The 19823-nt window shown below is 43.5% G+C and overlaps 1 protein-coding gene across 3 annotated transcripts in view; it reads right to left on the bottom strand.

The window, feature by feature from the left end:
• ETS1 (ETS proto-oncogene 1, transcription factor) overlaps positions 1 to 19823 on the bottom strand; it is a 127764-nt gene that overhangs the window by 93518 nt on the left and 14423 nt on the right. For all 3 annotated transcript variants that reach the window (XM_021926740.2, XM_021926739.2, XM_003910944.5), the window contains exon 3: positions 3796 to 3940. In XM_021926740.2, coding sequence (XP_021782432.1) covers positions 3796 to 3940 — 145 coding nt within the window. The remainder of the gene's footprint in view (positions 1 to 3795; positions 3941 to 19823) is intronic.

The raw sequence follows: 19823 nt of genomic DNA, 5'->3' as shown, positions 1-19823 counted from the left end.
AAAGTGTAATTTGCTCACAACATCACATCTGTAAGTTTGCCTTATTCCAGACAAATCCGTCCTTGAAATGAAAAAAAAAATTGATATTATAACACTTTGGAAGAGTGCTAAGTAAGCATCATATTTTCTGATAGAAACTATGACCACTCATGAGCATCAAAACTGTGAGGCTAAAATCAAATATGGACCACTGGCATTGATGGGATGGATTGAGGTCTTGTGTCCTGCGGGCTCAGTTGGGTCTCTGATGTCAGTTTTGGAAAACAGGCAGTGTCTGACTTCAGCTAGGTCTGGGCACCACTCTGAAGCTCACTGCTACTACCCTGTCTGTCCAACAGGACTGTGGGTAGGAACTAGTTATGACAGTTAATGACAGTAAAACGTCAGTGAGCTCTTAGAGACAGGAGCAAGAGACTGAAACATAAAAATGATTCTTGTTATGATGGTTGGAGAGAAAGGGCTGAGGCTGAGGGACAGAATAGAGGAAGGGAGCAGAGAGGAGGCAGGGTCAGTGGCTCCACTCCAGTCAGACTATAAACAGTAACAGACATTTCAGCCATGTCTTGTGTAAGAGGCTCCATTGATTCACAAGGTTCCCTAACAGAAGGATGACGAGAAGCTGAGACAGAAAGGACCCATTCATTCATGCAGAACACCAGCACTCAGCCCCATTGGCTCTCGCTAATGGCTCCAGGCTGATAGGGAGGAGGGGGAAGAGGCGGACGGTAGGAGGAGGCAGAAATGAAAGAAAATGATGACTACAAGATTGTTGTGAGGAAATGTACAGCTGCACAGGCAATTGCATGCAAATGTGGCTTCCCTTTTTAGCTGTATAGCTAATGTCCTCAGATTCATCTATTTTTCTCTTTCATGTTATCTTCCCCTCCCGTTCTTGCCTTGTCTTTTTCTGGGCTCCCCACTTTTTTTCCCTTTCCCATTCATCTTTCATCTTCCTTTCCAATTATTCCCTACCACGCCACTAATATCCACCTTTATTTTCTGTCCATTTTCACACATCTTTCTTCCACCACACCCACTTTATCATCTATTTTGTCCAATCGATTCCCAACAGGCCTTGGCGCCTGAGTATTCTCTCTCACTCACCTGGTAAGGCTTTCCCTCATTCATACTTTCTCTCTGCTTGATTCTCTCTTCCCCTTCCCTCCCACCCTTCCGCCACCCTCCTCCTCCTCCTCTTCTTCCTCCCCCTCCTCCTCCTCCTCCTCAGCCTCTGCCCCTTCGTGAATAGGAACAACATTCTGAAAAGACTTGCTCATTCCTTGATGGCCCCTCCTGTCAGTATTCTCTGCACTGACAGATGTGTAGTCGTTGGAAAAGAAGTTCATTCATCCCTTCTGAGAGCACAAACGTGAGGGGGGAGCAGGGGTGGGCAGTAGCCATGAGACGGAGGACGGGAAGGAAACCGAAGTTATAAATAGGATAAAAGAAGATGAAAAAAATGTCAAGTATTTTTTCTCTTTCTTTATATTCAACACATCTCCAAGGAAATGTACCACAGCTGGAGAAATCATTGGTTGGTCTATGTCTTCATCTCCCTTCCCTATAACCCCAAGATCCCCATCCAAACAACACCCATCGCTGAGGAGAGCTGGACCACAGCCCAGAAATAATCCCTCCAACTCCTTCATCTGGGAAGCTCAAAAGTTAAAGGAGGGGCTAGAAAGGCTCAGGGTTCTTGCTAAACATTTCCATCAGAGGGAGTCTAGGACAGTGGGAACTACAACCATCACATTTGTGAAGAGATTGCCCCCAACTGGTAGGGGCCACACCCCAATGGAAGCTGTGTGCCATCTCTGAGCTGCGGTTGATGGCAACCCAGGTCATTCTAGGAATGGTTATTCTATGCCCCAATCTTCTCAATCTACCAAAAGCCGGGGTGACCCCAGCTTCCTTCTTGCAACTATAAACTATGAGAGGAAGATGCTATTATCCTGCTATAAGTCCTTGCATTTTAAAGCTGTTCTTCATATGCTTCCCAAACACTGTCTCATAGGCCATGAAATAAAAACGTCTTTACCTTTGAGAAACTTAACAAAGAGCAGCATGAAAAATCATCTCCACTTGGGAGTGCATGTACTTCTCAGTTAAGGAAAAGGAAGGCCATGTCTCTTTGCTATGAAGAAGAGACATTCTGATCTTCAGGCTACGAGCAAATAGAGGTCTCAGCCATTAATAAGATGTAACTTGTAGCAAGCAGAGACCCTCCAGAGCTGAAAGTGTTAAATCAAGGCAGCTTTAATCTCAGTTGCACTGGGAGATATAAGACTTAAGCCTTGTGGCATTAATAGGATTCAAGAATTATACAAATATAAACACAACCATTTTGACCTTTTGCTTATACAAACAAAATCTATTTTGTTTAGAATTTTAAAGGATCACTTTTCTCATGTCCTCAAATTTTTACTCCTTAAGTCTAACCTGTGAACAGGTACAAAATCCTCCCAGCTCCCTTGTGAAATGGATAGGTAGCTGAGACTTTTGTATTTATGCTTAGAGGAACTGAGATACCAAGCAGAAAGTGACAGCATAAATATTATTATGTCTACAATCCAGGGCAGTGCCAAAGAATACCTCAAAGATCAATGGCTATTGAGTCAAGGGAACATGGGACACAGGAATTGATTTCATTTTGCCCCGGAGAGAAACCAGGCAAATGGAAAGCTACTCCCCATGCCTCCTCACCCACAACACTCACAGCCCAGGGAGTGCCACAGCATCTTGCCCTTTGTCTGTTTATTCCTGATGAGCAATAAAGCATGGACAACAAAGCAAACATTTATTTTACTTCTCCACTGTTATTTAAGTAATTGACCAAAGAATGTTGTGGGGTAAAATAACACTGAACCAAAAAGTAGCCTTCAAGTTAGTGACTCCCCCTGCCATGCCCTGCCCAGGTCATTCCCTAGAATTACGTTTCCCCAACATGTAAGAGTAATGACATTTTTATACTAAGAATTCATCCTGGGAGAAAACACAGATTTTGACTGGCTATTTGTAATTCAAATATGTTATCATAACATAGTCTTATGTAAAAGTGAACTTAATATCTGAATTGATCATTTCAAAATCCCCAAATTCAAATTTAATCTTTTTTGTTTAGGAAAAAAAAAAAAAAAAAAAAAACACCACTAGCTGGTAAACCAAGGACTAATGGAATTGTGAGAAACAGAGCGTCTCCTGAAAACCGCATGGAGATGAGGACTTCAGACTCTTGAGGTCCCTGGGAATGTAGATCCATTGATTTGAGAGCTCTCTGGAGGAGACTCCCGCTCACCAGAGGGCAGCACTGCCACCAGCAAATGGAAGGAGAGAAGGGAGAGAGGGACAGAGGCAGAGAAGTGGGATCCGGTGGACACAGACAGAGAGGCCGGGAACAGTGGAAACAGATGACCATGGAAAGAAAGCATGTTATTTAAGAAGGCCGAGTAATTCACACAACTCTGTTTATCCAGTTCAGACTCTGTGACTGCAAAACTTCTAGGCTCTCTGACAACAGCCAAAACGGGTGTCAGGAAATGCAGGGTAGGCAAAACTATTTGCAAGGTGGAGACCTAAAGCAACCTTTCTTGGGCCCATTCCTAGAGTTTAGACTTCCTGTCGGGGAATAAAGTAACCCAAAATTTATGGAGAAGGCCCGGGACTTTCCATTCAAGAACAATAGCATCCGTACCCGCATAAGCCATGGCAGCTGTTATTTGAAAGAATGCAGCCCTCATCAGATTTCCATTGTCCTTCAACTCTATCCTCACTCCCAGCTTTTGTTTATGTTCCTACCTGAGACACAGTGTTCAAGACCAGTAGGAACTTCCTGAGTTGCCATCTCATCCCAAAAGGGGTAGCAAGGTCTTTGCTGGTGATAATTGGACTGGAAACCACAGGTCATTCGAGGATCTTCATAAGTGTTGCTAGGTCCTTGCCTCTGTGCAATAAAAAATAGAAGAAAACTTATTAGGAGGAAAATCTCAGTGTAGCCCTAAAGGAACTATGACTTCATATCATCCAATCACATGTAAGTAGGAATCATCTATAGATGAACAGAACCAACTATTGTTTTCTTCCCTTAACCCCCCACATAAAGACACAGGGAATGAGAAGAATTTCTGACTCAGACTATATATGCATCTATCTTCCTCCATTTCTTCAAGTTTTTAAGGACTACTTTTTCTGGCCTTCAAATAAGAACTCATGGTTAATAGCAGGGTGGAATGCTGACCATCTTGCATTTATACACTTTTGGCTTATTTTTAATGGTACCTTACTCTGTAAAAACATCATGAAAGGATATTCTTACAAGACTTACTCCACTACCATACAACAAGTAAATGATAAATACTAAAGAAAAAAAATGGACCTATGTAATAAAATTCACCTCATTTTTTGGTTAATCAGTGTGTATAGATTTTAAAGACATTGGTTGCTAGGCAGAAATTGTCCATTTCCCCCAATTTTCGAGGACTTGTGCCACACTCTTAGTAGTTTTATGAACTCCATAAAATATATGATCCCAATCCACGTAGCACTCTCTTAAGGAAGACAAATGTGCTATATGGAAGGTCATGTTTTGCTATGTTTAAAACCCTAGCCTTTGAAGCCAGGTATACATAATTCAAATCCCAGCTCTTCCACTTACCAACATGGAGCCTGGGCCTGATCCTTAATCCAAACCTTAGTTCATGCAATTGTAAAATGAAAATAATAGAAACTGGAAACATGTACATATAGTTCTAGCTACTCAGGAGGCTAAGGCAAGAGGATCACTTGAGCCCAAGAGTTTGAGGCTCAGTCAGAGCAACATAGCAAGACCCTACCTCTAAAAATAAAATGGAAGTAATAATACTTACCTCATGAAGTAGGACAATTGAATGAAATAATGTATGAGATAATTGTATATAAAGCAAAATAAAATACAAAATTGCATTTAATAAAATTATATATTATATGAAATGCATGTGATAAGTATGTAAGGCCTGGTCTTCAATATAAGGTAGACATTATTTTAATTTAAGAGATCCTTAACATTCCTGGAAATGGGCACATAGGTTAAAAACCAAGACACAAAAGAAAAAGCAGCAAATTCACGGAAAGAAGATTTCCTGAGAGTAGGATTCTAATCTACACTGGCCCATCCTCAACTTTCTTTTTTTCTTTCTTATTATTACTCTCTTGGGCCCCTGCACCTTTGTAAAAACCGCAACTAAGAAAACCAAACTCTGCTAGAATTTAATATAGTTAAATCTATTGACATTACGGTCCCAACAAATATAGCTCATAAGATGGTATTCTCACTCCTGAAGACTAGCTTGCAACTCCCAGGAAGATTCTCCAATTGGAGAACTTATGTCCTCTCTTCTTCTGAGCATACAAGAATTCAGTACTACTATGTTAGACTCAGTTGCCCACTATCTGCTCTCTTCCCCAATTTGCAATGGCCCATTCACTTAAGTTCAGTAAAAATAACAGAAGAGAATATATTGGCACAGAGAAAAATGACAATGGACCCAAAATGTAGAAGAAGGTTCCATGCACATGATATTGGACCTGGTTTTCTATAACATTCATAAAATCATTCAAACTAGAGCTGGATGAAGTTTACTTTGGGGCTGTTTATCTTCCAACTGTGTTATAGGTACTGAGGATGTAAGTGGAACTCAATGGAAACGTCGCCAGTTGTGTTGCATCAAAGGCTAACATCCTTAGCCTGCTGTTGCCAGGGGCCTTGATGAGCACTGTGAGAATGTAAATGGAGCAATGGCAGACTTGCCACCTATACGTGTGTGGGGCCAGGAGACAGGGGAACCATCAGCGAGAGTACACTACTGAGCATCAGTCGGAAAATGTTTCCTGGCCAGGCACGGTGGCTCACACCTGTAATCCCAGCACTTTGGGAGGCCGAGGAGGGTAAATCACCTGAGGTCAGGAGTTCGGCACCAGCCTGGACAACATGGTGAAACCCCGTCTCTACCAAAAATACAAAAATTAGCTGGGCATGGTGGCAGGTGCCTGTAATCCCAGCTACTAGGGAGGCTGAGGCAGAAGAATCGCTTGAACCTGGGAGGTGGAGGTTGCACTGAGCCGAGATCGAGATCGTGCCACTGCACTCCAGCCTCGGTGACAGAGCAAGACCCCATCTCAAAAAAAAAAAAGAAAGAAAGAAAAGAAAAAGAAAAGAAAATGTTTCCTTAATTTTGGATTCAAACCATTTTGCTGGAATTTTATTTAATGCTATACGCTCCTGAAGCAGCTACATTAAATACTTCTTTTGGATTCCCAACAATGAGCAGGTCTTCAACAAAACTTTGAAACTGAATCAATTCAAAACACACTTCTTAGTCTTATAAATCAAGCCTTGTGGTCTCAATTTCTATCCTCATCTTTTTCATATTCCTTTAGAGCCTTTTTCAAAATTTAATGTCAAGTATCAGAGTTGTAGGAATAGGGTCTTGAGCAAGAAAATTTTGATTCTAAATGCTATGAAGAACTCCAAGTTACCCACATCTGTCTTCTTTTGGGACAGCATGCATGGTTTGCCAAAAACAAAAGATCCTTGTAAAGTGGTAGTAGGTAGTATGAGTTGGTTCTTGTAAGTAGGTAGACAGGTAGTTTGTTACAGGCCCTGCTAGGGTGGTGGGAACCTAAGAACTTGAATTCAGATTTAAAAGTTTGGGTTTTCTCTGCTAAAGAAAAGCCACTTGAAGGTAACATGTAATTGGCAAAGAGGGGCTGAAGAAAAGTGATCTGGGAACAATGTGCAGAGGACAGAGAGAAGGTAGATAATCAGTAAATTTGTAGGGTACAAAATAATGTGGGTCCACACCTGGGTGATAACAGGGTAGCCATATTGTAGGTCAACTCACAGCCTTTGAGTAACAACCATGCACAGAATCAGCTTGATTTGACATGGTTGGTTTTTTTCCTCGAGTCTCTCTTGCCCACAGCTGGGCTCTTGGTCAACACGTTTTTTATTTTATAAATGAAACCCTCTGTATATTTTTAAGGCATAGTTCCTCTGTAACTGTCCTCTGTGGAGCCACCAGATCCTATTTTTAAGAATGAGAAGGCAATAATGTACAAAACCTACCATTAACCACGAGAATCTTTACTAGGGGATGCTCCTGAGAAGCCTTTCATGGTCTTGTTATCTAGACACCTGCCTGTTTGTTAGACATTTCATGAACCGACTTAATAACTATTTCATAGAGTATGAAAATGATATTTTTACTCAAGAGAACCACATCACCAGTTCCAATTCATTATGAAACTGCCTCAGTTAAGGAGAAAAAAGCAGGTTATTAACAGGTCAGAAATCTGGGCAGCCCAGCCCCCACCTCTTTGCTTGAAAAAGCCACCACACCAAACAGGTCCCTGCTTACCGGTCCTCTTCATTGGCATCTTCCTTTCTTGGCTGCAACTGTTGATGAGTCAACAAGATGCAAGCAACACTCCCCATCTCTGCCACAGGTTTGAGAAAACCATCTGACAGGTTCTCACTTACCCATCCCACAGGTGATTGCCCAAAGGACCTACCAAACATCACACACCTGTTCAGTGCCCCCGGCACTCTGCACCAGAGATGGTCTCCTTTTTTTTTTCTTTTGAGACAGAGTCTCACTCTGTCGCCCAGGTTGGAGTGCAGTGGTGCGATCTCGGTTCACTGCAACCTTGATCCGCCTCCCGGGATCAAGTGATTCTCCTGCCTCAGCCTCCCAAGAACCTGGGATTACAGGCATGTGCCACCATGCCCAGCTAATTTTTGTATTTTTAGTAGAGTCGGGGTTTTATCCTGTTGGCAAGGCTGGTCTTGAATTCCTGACCTCAGGTAATCAGCCTGCCTCGGCCTCCCAAAGTTCTGGGATTACAGGCGTGAGCCACCCCGCCCGGCCGTGCTGGTCACTTTTAATCCTCACAACAATCTTGCAAGATTAGCATTTTCATCTTCATTTTACAGAAGAGCAGACTGAGGTTTTAAGAGGTCAAGTAAATTTCCCAAGGCCATGCAGCTAAAAGAATAATGGAGACAGAATTCTAACCCAAGTCTATTTGATTTCAGATTGTCTTTTCTGCTACATGCACAACATGCAGCTTGCATGGCTTAAGTACAAATTGCTCAAGAATGGTGGTTACTGTTCCATAATAGGTACTCAATGAATTATGGCAATGCTCACTAATGGACTAATATATTTGGTGCACCTAGTCTATGACAAGTATTATGTTAGATGCTAAGAATACAATATAAGCAACAAATAAACCATAGCCTTAGGAGCATACAGACAAGTAAACAGGAAATTACAGTGAGGGATGTGACAGAATTAAGTACCAATGTGTAGGGGGAGGGGAATAGCAGCAGGGAAGCCTTCCTGGAGGAAGCAGTATAAGGTAATAACTGTAAGATTGAGTAAGATTTGCCCTAAAACATTCGATGAAGGGCCATGTGAGCAAAAGAAGAGGAAGATAATCCATCCAAAGGTAAAAAAGAACATAGACAGCTATGTAAGGAGGAATAAGAAAGATTCAGGGAGGTGTTATAGAGAGATAAAGACGGTATTGTTTGGAGGTGACAAGCATAAGGGAAAAGTATGCCCTTGGGCATTGAGGATGGTATCAGTCGAGGGTAAGGAGTAAAACTTCAAGCTGGAGGGCAGGGTAAGACCACAGTGTAGAGAACCATGCAGTCCAAACAGGAATCTGGCGTCAGGAGAGAGCCACTAGAGGCCATGCTGGAGGCCTGGGACATGGTGAAGCAATGCCTTCAAGAAAGACCTATTTGATGGTGCTGAATAGGACAGATGGGGCAGGGCAAGAAGGCGAGGAGGCTGACACAGGTCAGGAGCAGAGCCTTGCTGAGCCACATTGGGAAAAATCAGTAACACTCTTCCTGACTTTATTTAAAATTTTGATTTTTTTCATAATAATGTTTGCATTAATTCTGATTTTTAAAAGATATTACATTAAGATATTACTCAACTTGACTACTGAGTTTGGGGGCACCCCATGTGGGTGCCTCACTCACCTCACTGTGGTCCAGTTCTGAAGAAAGAGGTGGGCCATGGGTGTTGAGGTGAAGAGGAAATAAGAAATATTGGATGTGTTTTAAAGGAAAAATCGACATGATTTTATGACTGATTGGTCATAGGAGATAAAGAGAGGAAAATCCAAGATGCTACTTAGATTGCTTATGTTTATGTAGTGAAAATGGTGAATCTAGGGGACATAACTAAGAAGAGTGGAAGACAATGTCGCCTTTGGTTGAGTTCAGATGGAGTGATGGCAACTTGGTGGAGGGTCCCTAAGGAGAATGCACGATGGGAGAAGACAGGAAAGAGTCAAGCTAGATCTAGCAGCAAAAAGGATGGAGTTAGAGCACAGCTCAAGGAAAATGGCAGTCAGGACAACAAGGGTAAGAATCGAAAGTGGATCTGTAAAGCTGCTGACAGTTAAGAGGAGAAACAAGGGGGGAAAAAGCACAAGGAAGTACTGGTTGAAGACGTAGGAGGAAAAACAAGCAAGAGTACAGGATCATGGAAGCCAAGTACAGAGCTTTAAGCACCGGGGGTGGTGAACAAGAGGCCACTAAGAAAAGGGTGGTCTCGGCCGGACACGGTGGCTCACACCTATAATCCCAGCACTTTGGGAGGCCAACACGGGTGGATCACAAGGTCAGGAGTTCAAGACCAGCCTGGCCGACAAGGTGAAACCCCGTCTTTACTACAAGTACAAAATTAGCCGGGTGTGGTGGTGGATGCCTGTAATCCCAGCTACTGGGGAGGCTGAGGCAGGAGAATCATTTGAACCCAGAAGGCAGAGGTTGCAGTGAGCCGAGATCGTGCCATTGCACTCCAGCCTGGGTGACAGTGCGAGACTCCATCTCAAAAAAGAGAAAAGAAAAGAAAAGGGTGGTCCCCAGGCAGCCATGGAGCAAGGGGTTCCCGTGGGCATCTTAGGAAAACACACACCTCTTCTCTGCTAGTCACACCTTGTGCTGAGCCGTGGAGGAAACAGCATGGCTCTCCCTGTCCTCTTGGAAAGAGGCTACCAGAGGACATGAGCCCACAGCCTCAATGCTCCACCCATCTAATCCTGGGAATGAAATGAAGCCCCAGAAGTCTGGCAACTAGCTGGACAGTGGACACCCTTGGTCCTGCTCTGCTCTGAGGTGAGCCAGCCCCACAGCTACCACCTGGGTCGACCACCACCACCATTCCTGCAAGGAAGCGCTCATTGGTTTGTGACTGTTCCCTAGCACCACTTCCCAGTGCTTCAAAGTCAGGAACTTGGACCTTGCTAGCCCATTCCCTCCTCCACTGCCCATGGTCATCTCCCTGGAACTGCCTATTCACCTGTCCCCTCCAACCAGCCACATCTTAAAGTCATTCCTTTTGCTCATAGCTTTCCCTCTCTCCGCTCCCCAAAGTCCCCCAAAATTGAAAAAATAAAATAGGAGAATATTTTTACAACAGCAAATCATGAACACGAGGAGTCTGTGCCCGTGGAGTGGGTGATCTAGTCTTTCGGTCCGCTTCTGTCTGTAGCAGAACATCTTCAATGTCCACATGCGGTGAGTAACTCCCTCATTGTTCACCTTCTGTATGTATTACTTGGAGCCTAAACTCCATAGGAGCAAATCTGTCTTTTCCTTGCTTGACTTCAGAATCCTAGGGCTTAGCCTTAGTACAGGGCCATAAACACGTAAGACACAATAGATATTTCTAGATGCTAGTGCTTTCTAAAAATGTTTTAAACTCAGAAGCAAGGCTGAGTCAACACTGGGTGGATGGGCACTGTGATTTGCACCATGGAGATAACTTTGTATTATTTTTCTAGGAATGTCAGAGATGCTCATGCACTTTAACAGAAAGACACAAGACTAGAAATCAAGCATCCTGGGGGTTCAAGTCCTGCTCTATATTTAAGGAGCTGTGTAACCTCCGGGCTGTTCCTTAACCTCTCTGAACCTTTGCTTCCTAAGGAGGTCGGCCTCCATGATCTCCAAGTTCCTTGACAACTCTGTGTCATTTTTGCTGATCCATCCACATTCTTTCTCCTGACCTTATGACAGACAACCTTCATTGGATAAACAGCCACACCACGGTGGGCAAGCCTGGAGAGCCTAAAGTTATCAGAGTCATCATGTGGGTCTATGACATACAATGTGCCCTTGAAATGCATGAAAGGCCTTACGTTGTTTGTCTTCATTCTCTCCCGAAGCCCCGCTCCAACAGTTTTGTCACCATCTGCCCACGTTTCAGTAGAGAACAGTGAAGCTCAGGAAGAATCTTGCTACTGAACAGTTATAGGGGCTCTTACCTGCCAGGTGCTCAGTTAAAGTGTGTGAAATACCTAGGCCATTTCTCTGCTTAAACCCTTCCTCCTAGTTGCATGTAGTCACCCTTATGCGACTCCACACACTTCTGATAAAGTCTGGACTTCCTCATCCTCAAAAGACACTTTAGCACCTCCGTACCCTGCCAGCCCCTCTACGGATGGGCTGTTTGGCAATGGTGAGGAACAGTTTTGGTCAGAGCGTATTTGGCCTCAGAAGGACACGGGCAAGGGTGTGGTTTCTGGGCACATCTGTTCGGAGGGCACGTTTGTTCTGCTCTCTTGAGAGGCAAAAGGGAAGGAGGCAAACAGAACCACTCCCCAGCTCTCTGGAGTTTGCTGATCAAGCCTGAGGGTGGTGAGGGGGTGCAGCCACCAGGAGAAGCAGGAACAGACAAAATAGGAAACTCTCAAAGGCAGTTTAATTTTAGACTCAAGGCCAGGAAATTCTTTTTAAAACAATAAGAGTAATGGGCTTGGGCCTTGGTGAAAGTGCAGGCCTGACACACTGCAGGTTTCTGCAGAAAAAAGTCTGAAGCACAGAGGGTTGTAGAGAAGGGGATGTCTAATTACGCTCTTAATGCAAAGCTGTGCTGGCTTCCCTAGGGACCCCATGGGGAAGCACACAAAGTCAGAGGTGGTGCAGCCAACACCAGCACTACATCTCATACCAGCCTGAGACCAGGACAGCCTCCACTCACAGCTAACACTCACTGAAACAGGCTGAAGGACAGGGAGGGGGTGGGACTTGAGGCCACAGTCCTGGGGGCCTGCAGTTGACACTCTCTTGCTGAGAGGTCTTAGGTGAGAGGCATTTGGCAGCTTCTAGATCTGCAGGTTTCAGGTTGCCCCTCGCTTAGCATGAAGCCTTCAGACGCCCAGTGGTACCATGGGTGACAGCTTTAGGCATCTTGTGGTATGGAGATGGAGGCTGAGGCTGACTCAAAACCTTGTTACGGACACGGTTGGTAGAATTTGCCATGGCCAGAAGACTATCCAGTAATTTCAATTTGCTCAGCAATCTGCACAATGGAGTTTGGGTTTTTTTGTTTGTTTTTGTTTTCCTGGAATCAGGAAAAACTAAGTTTTCATAAACAAGGCATATAAATACATGAATGAAAATACGTTATAAGTTCTTACATATCACCAAATATCTAATTAATTAATTAATTAATTATACGTGTTTGTAAAGAGTTGCTATGGATGTGTCCCCCAAATTTATATGTTGAAGTGTAAAACACCAGTGTGGTAATAGTAACAGGCAGAGGCATTCTGAGGTGAGTAAGTTGTCGGGGCAAAGCACTCAAGGATGGACTAGGGCCCTTTAAAAGGACTTGAAGGAGTGGGTTTGGCCGCTTCACACCCTTCCACCACTGAGGACACAGCGTTCATCCACTCCAGAGGATGCAGCAAGAAGGTTCCATCTTGGAAGCTGAGACAGGACTCTCAGCAGACACAGAGCCTGCCAATGCCTTCGTCTTGAACGTTCCAGCATCCAGAACTGTGAGCAATACATTTCTATTCTTTTTGAATTACCCAGTCTCAGGTATTTTGTTATAGCAGCACTAATGGACCAAGACAGGAGTGCTATAACAAAATACCAGAGGAAACTCCAGTAATTCATTTAACCTCTTAGGATCTTAATTTCCTGATATTGCAAGATGGTCTTTACATTTCGGTCTGACTCTGAAATTCTCTAGCTTGTGATGATTGAACCTAGTTTAGCTTAGAGAAGCCCCGCATTCCAAGATGCTGGAAAAATATAGGTTATTTTCTTTTTTCCTTCAATTTCTATGACAACCACTAAGAGTTATGAGCATAAATAATTTTCCTAAACATTATGTGTCAGCAGTCTCATTCCCACTTAGTTTTTAAATTTCTTTTTGTGGATTCCCACTTCTCTAGTCCCAAATAATTTGCCCATTGCTCTCCAGGATTCCCAGAGAGAAGGAAAGGGTGCCTGCACTAGGCTTCGTGGCAGCAAGCACACTCACTGCACAAGAAGTGCAGGGACAGCACAGTGACCCTTCTGTGAACACATCCAATGGCTGGAGTCTGGAGGCCTACGGGCTGGAAGTGAGTGTGCCAACAGCCAGAGCCCTGGGTAAGAAGGGAACTGCATCCCAAGGAGGCCCAATTAAACTGCAATTACTCAAGATAAGAAAACCAGGTCTGTTTACACAGTGGGGTTGTAAACCACCAGCCATGACAAGAGAACTTTGATCTGGTGGCAAGGGAGCTGTTTCTCATGCAGGGCAGTGATGAAACAAGGAGGTTTCCCAATGAGGATGTCTCCATCTTCACCCCAGTAGCCCCATCTTCTTCTGGCAACACCCTTGTATGGACAAGTGGAAATCCTCGCCCCTTCCCAGCCCCAGTATCCATCTAACACAATAAAAAAGTCCAGAACAGAAAGAGATGAGATAGTGACTAAAAGGAAAAGGGAATTGATGGAGGTCATCTTTGTGGAGGCGCTTGACACGCATGTTCTCACTGAACCGTCACAGTGACCTTCCACATACCTTATACTATGCCTCTTTTACAGATGAAGACACTGAGGTTCAGAGGGAGTAAGTAATTTGCCCAAGATCAAATAGCTAAAGACCACCAGAGAGAATTTAATCCAGGCCTTTCTGATTCTAAAGTCCAAGTGCTTTCCACTAGAATTTGGCTGGGATCCATTCCACAGCTGCCTGGACCAGGAGGAAAGGCTCTATGTCATGTCTGGTGTCAAGGAGACCGTGTACGGTGGGTCGGCTTCTGCCTCACCAGAGGGCCTGACGGCAGAAATAGAGTTCTGTGTAACAGTCAACCAGTCGATCAATCAATTATAGAAGGAAGAAAGAAAATGTACAAAAGAGGAATTGCCCAAAAGTCTCTGTGACAGGGAGCTGTTCTGAGGGCCGTGGTGAATTTGGAGCTCTTTTTCTGCAATGCACTTAGCTAAGCCTCATGGCTCAGCAGGACTACCCTCAGCAGGACTACCCTCTATGCTGGCACCAACTAGAGATTCAGCTGACCCCCAGGTACCCAAGTCCCACTGGAACTGCACAGGAAGGTTGGAGGCCAATGCCCAGAGCTGGCAATGACTGACAGCCTCCCTGGGATACCTCCCAAGGTGACATCCAGCATGAACTCAGGCTTATTTCCAGTGCACTTTTCATTCAGTGCTCATATGTCTGCAATATCCTTGGTTTCATACTATTTTATTCTGTACAATGAAAGAAATTAAGTGTCTAATAAATGGGATCCCATTTATACAACTCTGAAGGCTTTCATGGCATAAATTCACAAGTCAAAAAACAGCCTTTTGTTGGACAGTTTCTGAACCCCTGTTTTCATTCAAAAAACATAGGGACCATGTTTTCAGAGAAACACATTTGATCTAGGGAGAGCGACAGAGTGGCAAGTTTTTTATTTTTTCATTTTTGTTTTTGTTTTTTTTGAGACAGAGTCTCACTCTGTTGCCCAGGCTGGAGTGTAGTGGTGCGATCTCGGCTCACTGCAACCTCCGCCTCCTGGGTGCAAGCAATTCTCCTGTCTCAGCCTCCTGAGTAGCTGGAATTACAGGCGCCTTATACCACACCCAGCTAATTTTTTGTATTTTTAGTAGAGACGGGGTTTTATCATGTTGGCCAGGCTGGTTTAGAACTCCTGACCTCAGGTAATCCACCCATCTTGGCCTCCCAAAGTGCTGGGATTATAGGCGTGAACCACTGCGGCCAACCAAGAGTGGGGAGTTTTTAATACAGTTACTTCACCCTCGAATTACCAGGGATGTCCCCTAAGCCCAGAGTCTTATCATAGGATATTCTGGCACTTGGGGATACGCAGTTAGCCTCTCAGGCATAGGTGCCTTCCCTGAGGCCGAGCACAGTGGGCCACTCCTGCCTGAGCATGTTGTTCTATCCCCCAAAGTCAGTGGCTCTGGGAGGAGGTGAGTGGTCAGTTCCTTTCCTCTGTATAGTCCAAGGTGTTTCCTAAAGCCCGCATGGCCAAATGGGTCACTAATCCCCCAGGAACTCCTCCGCACATCCTCCCTGCCAGTGAGGCAGCCCAGGCTGGGCCACGTTCAGCCAAAACTGAGAGCAGCCCAGCCCGCTCATTACCGCCACTCTCAGCGGGGCCAGCACAGTGCTGTGAAGGGGAGAATGACGCATGAGAGGACAAAAGTACTGGGCTTGCGAGGGACTTCCAGGCTCGCAGAGGGCTTGGGCTTGCAGAGGCCGCATAACAGGAAGGGGCGCTTCCTCCCCATGCATGAAAGGGTCCCTGACACACAGCCCATAGAAGTACCTGGAAAGGTCATCCCTCCCACACAACGGCCAGACGACTTCCCAGAGTGTTGTTTCTCCACCTCCCCACTGTGACATCACCTCATTCACTACGGCCTCCCAAAGCGCTGACCTTACACCCGGGGAAAACGTGAGTCCTGCTTTTCAGAAACTGACCCTGAGGCAGAGAATGTGAATTCTGTGCAAAACCGTGATTACCTGAGGCCGGCATGGATTTTAACCACTGTGGCTCCCGTGATTTCCAAGCATTCTTCCACAGCAAATGACCAGATAACGTTAATGTGACCTCTAATTTACAAGCAAGGACTGCCAGACTTAGTTATCTTTAGGCGCTAGAAAATAGTGACATCCTATATTAGAAGATATTGTTTATTGGCCAACTAATGCAGCCTGCTAAATAAGAGCCCCTCGGAGCAGGAACGCAGTCTCACTTTCTTTTGTTAGATTTCCCTTTCTAAGGCAATCATTTACTAGTAACCAAGACCTGCTTAGAGCAGTCTGTACACACAGTCCCATTCTGCTCTCAAGCTTGACCTGTGGCTACTCCAGACCAGGTTTCTCAACCTCAGCACCACCAGAATTTGGGGCTGGATAATTGTTTATCATAGGGAGCTGTCTTGTGTACTACTGGATGTTTACTTACATCCCTGGCTCCTACTCTCTGAGGCCGGGAGCACACCCTAAATTTTAACAAGGAGACAAGTCTCCAGGCATTGTCAAATATCCCTTTGTGGGGTAAAATCACCCCCTACTGAAAACCCCACTACTCTCATGGTTTTCTTTTCACTCTGAATTTACCATACATGGGACAGAGTTTCTTTTCTTTCTTTTTCTTTCTTTCTTTTTTTTTTTTTTCTTTTGGTGTGTCAGACTAACTAAATCAGAGACTAGGGCACCAGGTAGGAGGACTTGGATTATTGGATTAAGCACTATGGGTTGAGCTCTAGACAGGGAGGCTCCAAAAGAACTGAGAAGACGCTGGTTGCCTGGGGCTCTGACTGTCTTATCTAGGAAAGTTAATGAAGCCGTGCTCACCCCTCCAGGGTATCTTAGTTTGCAACTGAATGTGAGGTTTGTTTGCTGATGTCTCTAGCGCCAATGTCCTAAGGTTATATTTTGTAGACAATTTACAGATACTCTGTTTATTACAGCCCAGTCCAAAGTTAGAGGTTATGGTTTGAGTTGGTTTATTGAACTTGAGTTGATACTAATAAGTGTTATTTGCTTCTTAATTTTTATTAGAGAAAGAGTATGTGAAAAAATTAAAGGGCTTCGCTGCCTGCTCTGGAAGGTGGCCTAAATCGTTTCAGGGACAGAGAAACTGAGGCCCAGAGAGAAGTTAGGACTGCAGGTGCGAGAAACAATAATCCAGCAGCTCTTTTGGGCAACCTTCTGCTTTCACTCAAGCAACTTCGAACTTTGTAGTGAAAAGGATCTCACACGTTAATGTTTTTCAGATATGGCTGTCATGGGCAGGCGTAAATGGATTATTTGGTTGGAAACCAATGGAAACCATTCAGAATTTATTTAAAATATCCAGGGTGTTCAATTGCAGGGAGGTGTCTTTAGTTGAAATTATGCACTTAGAGTTATTTGATTTGGGGTTTTTTTATTCCCCTACAATTTTGAGATACCCTGTCCAGGATAACATTATATTATATCTGCAACTTTTATACTTATAATAGGCTTTTTATTTCAGTATCTAAGTACATATTTGTGTGGTATTTCTTTCTTTCTTTCTTTCTTTCTTTTTGAGACGGAGTGTCGCTCTGTCACCCAGGCTGGAGTGTGCAATGGCACAATTTCAGCTCACTGAAACCTCCACCTCCTGGGTTCAAGTGATTCTCATGCCTCAGCCTCCTGAGTAGCTGGGATTACAGGCATGTGCCACCACGCCCAGCTAATTTTTTTCTTTTCTTTTTTTGTATTTTTAGTAGAAATGGGATTTCATCATGTTGGCCAGGCTGGTCTCAAACTCCTGGCCTCAAGTGATCTGCCTGCCTCAGCCTCCCAAAGTGCCAGGATTACAGGTGTGAGCCACTGAGCCCAGCCATGGCATTTCATTCTTAGCCAAGATATTAATCTGTTTTAATTTGATTATAATACCTGTAAATAGAATTAACATGGACTGGCTTTTAAATCTTGTTTTTCAAGTCAATGGCACATTTTGCTCTGAAATCACAATATCCTTATTTATTTTAGCAAATCTCTACAATATTATCTTTAAGGAAATTTTAATGTCATTTGTGTTAACCTTAAATGATGACCTCTATGTGAGAAACAGGAGGAGGAGCCCTTCTCTGGCAACTTCTTCAGCCCTCTATATGATCTTAAGCTCCAAGTCCTTTGGCAATCGCTACTAAGCAAACTTGAGTAACTCCTTGCCTGGACTTGTCGTGTAGTGGAGTGTTGGGGAGGGGGCAGTTTAAACATATTTCTGACGTATACTATTATCTAAAACCTTTTTCTGATTCTAATTTTTTGTCTTAGTAAATGGTGCTTACATGAACACAGAAGCCATTTTAAAAAGAAGACAAATGTGGTAAAAACAGCTACTGAAAAGAGATGTCTCAATCATCCTTAAAACGTGCCTTTTCCCTTGAACATAAAATAGCTACTGAGAGATTTTTTTTTTTTAATGCCAAAAAAACAACTTCAAACAATTCGGGTCTTTTAATATACAATTACAGTGAGAGGTCATAGTTAACTATGTGTCATAGTTAACTTTAACCAGTGTTAAAAACTATACAGAATCTCTGGCAAGACAGAGTCAAAGACAAGTCAGAAATGAGTTCGTGTTTATTGGTGTTAATTCAGACCCATAAATGTACTTGGAAAAGTTAATAATAATAATAACAATATAATAAACTTTTTTGTGGCTGGGCTCAGTGCCTCACGCCTGTAATCCCAGCACTTTGGGAGGCCGAGGTGGGTGGATCACCTGAGGTCAGGAGTTTGAGACCAGCCTGGCCAACATGGTGAAACTCTGTCTCTACTAAAAATACAAAAAAGTAGCTGGGTGTGGTGACAGGCACCTGTAATCCCAGTCACTCGGGAGGCTGAGGCAGGAGAATTGCTTGAACCTGGGAGGCACAGGTTTCAGTGAGCAGAGATTGTACCACTGCACTCCAGCCTGGGCAACAGAGCAAGACTCCATCTCAAAGAAAGATCACTTGAGGTCAGGAGTTTGAGACCAGCCTGGTCAACATGGTGAAACCCCTTCTCTACCAAAAATACAAAAATTAGCCAGGCATGGTGGTGCAGGTCTGTAATCCCAGCTACTCGGGAGGCTAAGGCAGGAGAATCACTTGAACCCAGAAGGTGGAGGTAGTAGTGAGCCAAGATTGTGCCACTGCACTCCAGCCTGAGTGATAGAGGACGACTCTGTCTCAAAAAAAAAGAAAAAGAAAGAAAAGAAAAAAGAAAAAGAAAAAAAATAAATAAAACAAACTTAGCTGTCTGTATTTTGCTATAAGTATATAAAAAAATTTCAACATTTATGATGGCTATCTTTGGATAAAAACATAACAGAATTTAGAAAGAATAATTAATGACACAGTTGCTGATATTAGTTACTTTTAACATTGGAAGTGATCAGTGACAACATTATAAGATCCCTCACACAATACATTTTTGAGAAATTTGTCAAAGCATTTCTCTTGATCAGCATATAGCTTGGGCAAGGGTCTTCTCACCTATGGACAATAAACTTTATCCAGTCCTATTTTAAAATTTCTTTGTCCCCTCTTATTCTAGGAGTTATGAAATTTTCCCATAAACTTATTGTCATATTCCATTTTCACTTTTAAAGTCTGTGATTAGAAAACTTGCATTATTGACTTTTTATGTCTGAGGTCAAAAATAAGTTAAATTATAATATGTATAGGAATAAGGTACATCAATATGTAAAACATCTTCATCAAATGAACTGTGCAGTGAAAATCAACTGGCTTTAAATGTTCATCATATTTGAGTCATTTCTCTCAAACTCAAACATACTAAAACTTCTTCAGCAAATTCATCAGTATTTGGTTTTCTATTACATGCTGATAAAATCATAGATAATCTTACAATTGAGTAAGATTCAAAGCTGATTCAAACCCTGGAGTTCAGGTTTCTGGCTTCTCTGTCTACTGGCAGTCAGGATACAGGAAGTACGGGGAGGAGGGGAGAAGGTTGCGTGGGCAAAGG

Source organism: Papio anubis, chromosome 12, assembly GCF_008728515.1.
Source record: "Papio anubis isolate 15944 chromosome 12, Panubis1.0, whole genome shotgun sequence".
Taxonomy (NCBI): domain Eukaryota; kingdom Metazoa; phylum Chordata; class Mammalia; order Primates; family Cercopithecidae; genus Papio; species Papio anubis.
The sequence above is the reverse complement of the archived record's forward strand: the minus strand, read 5'-3'. Positions and strand labels throughout refer to the sequence as shown.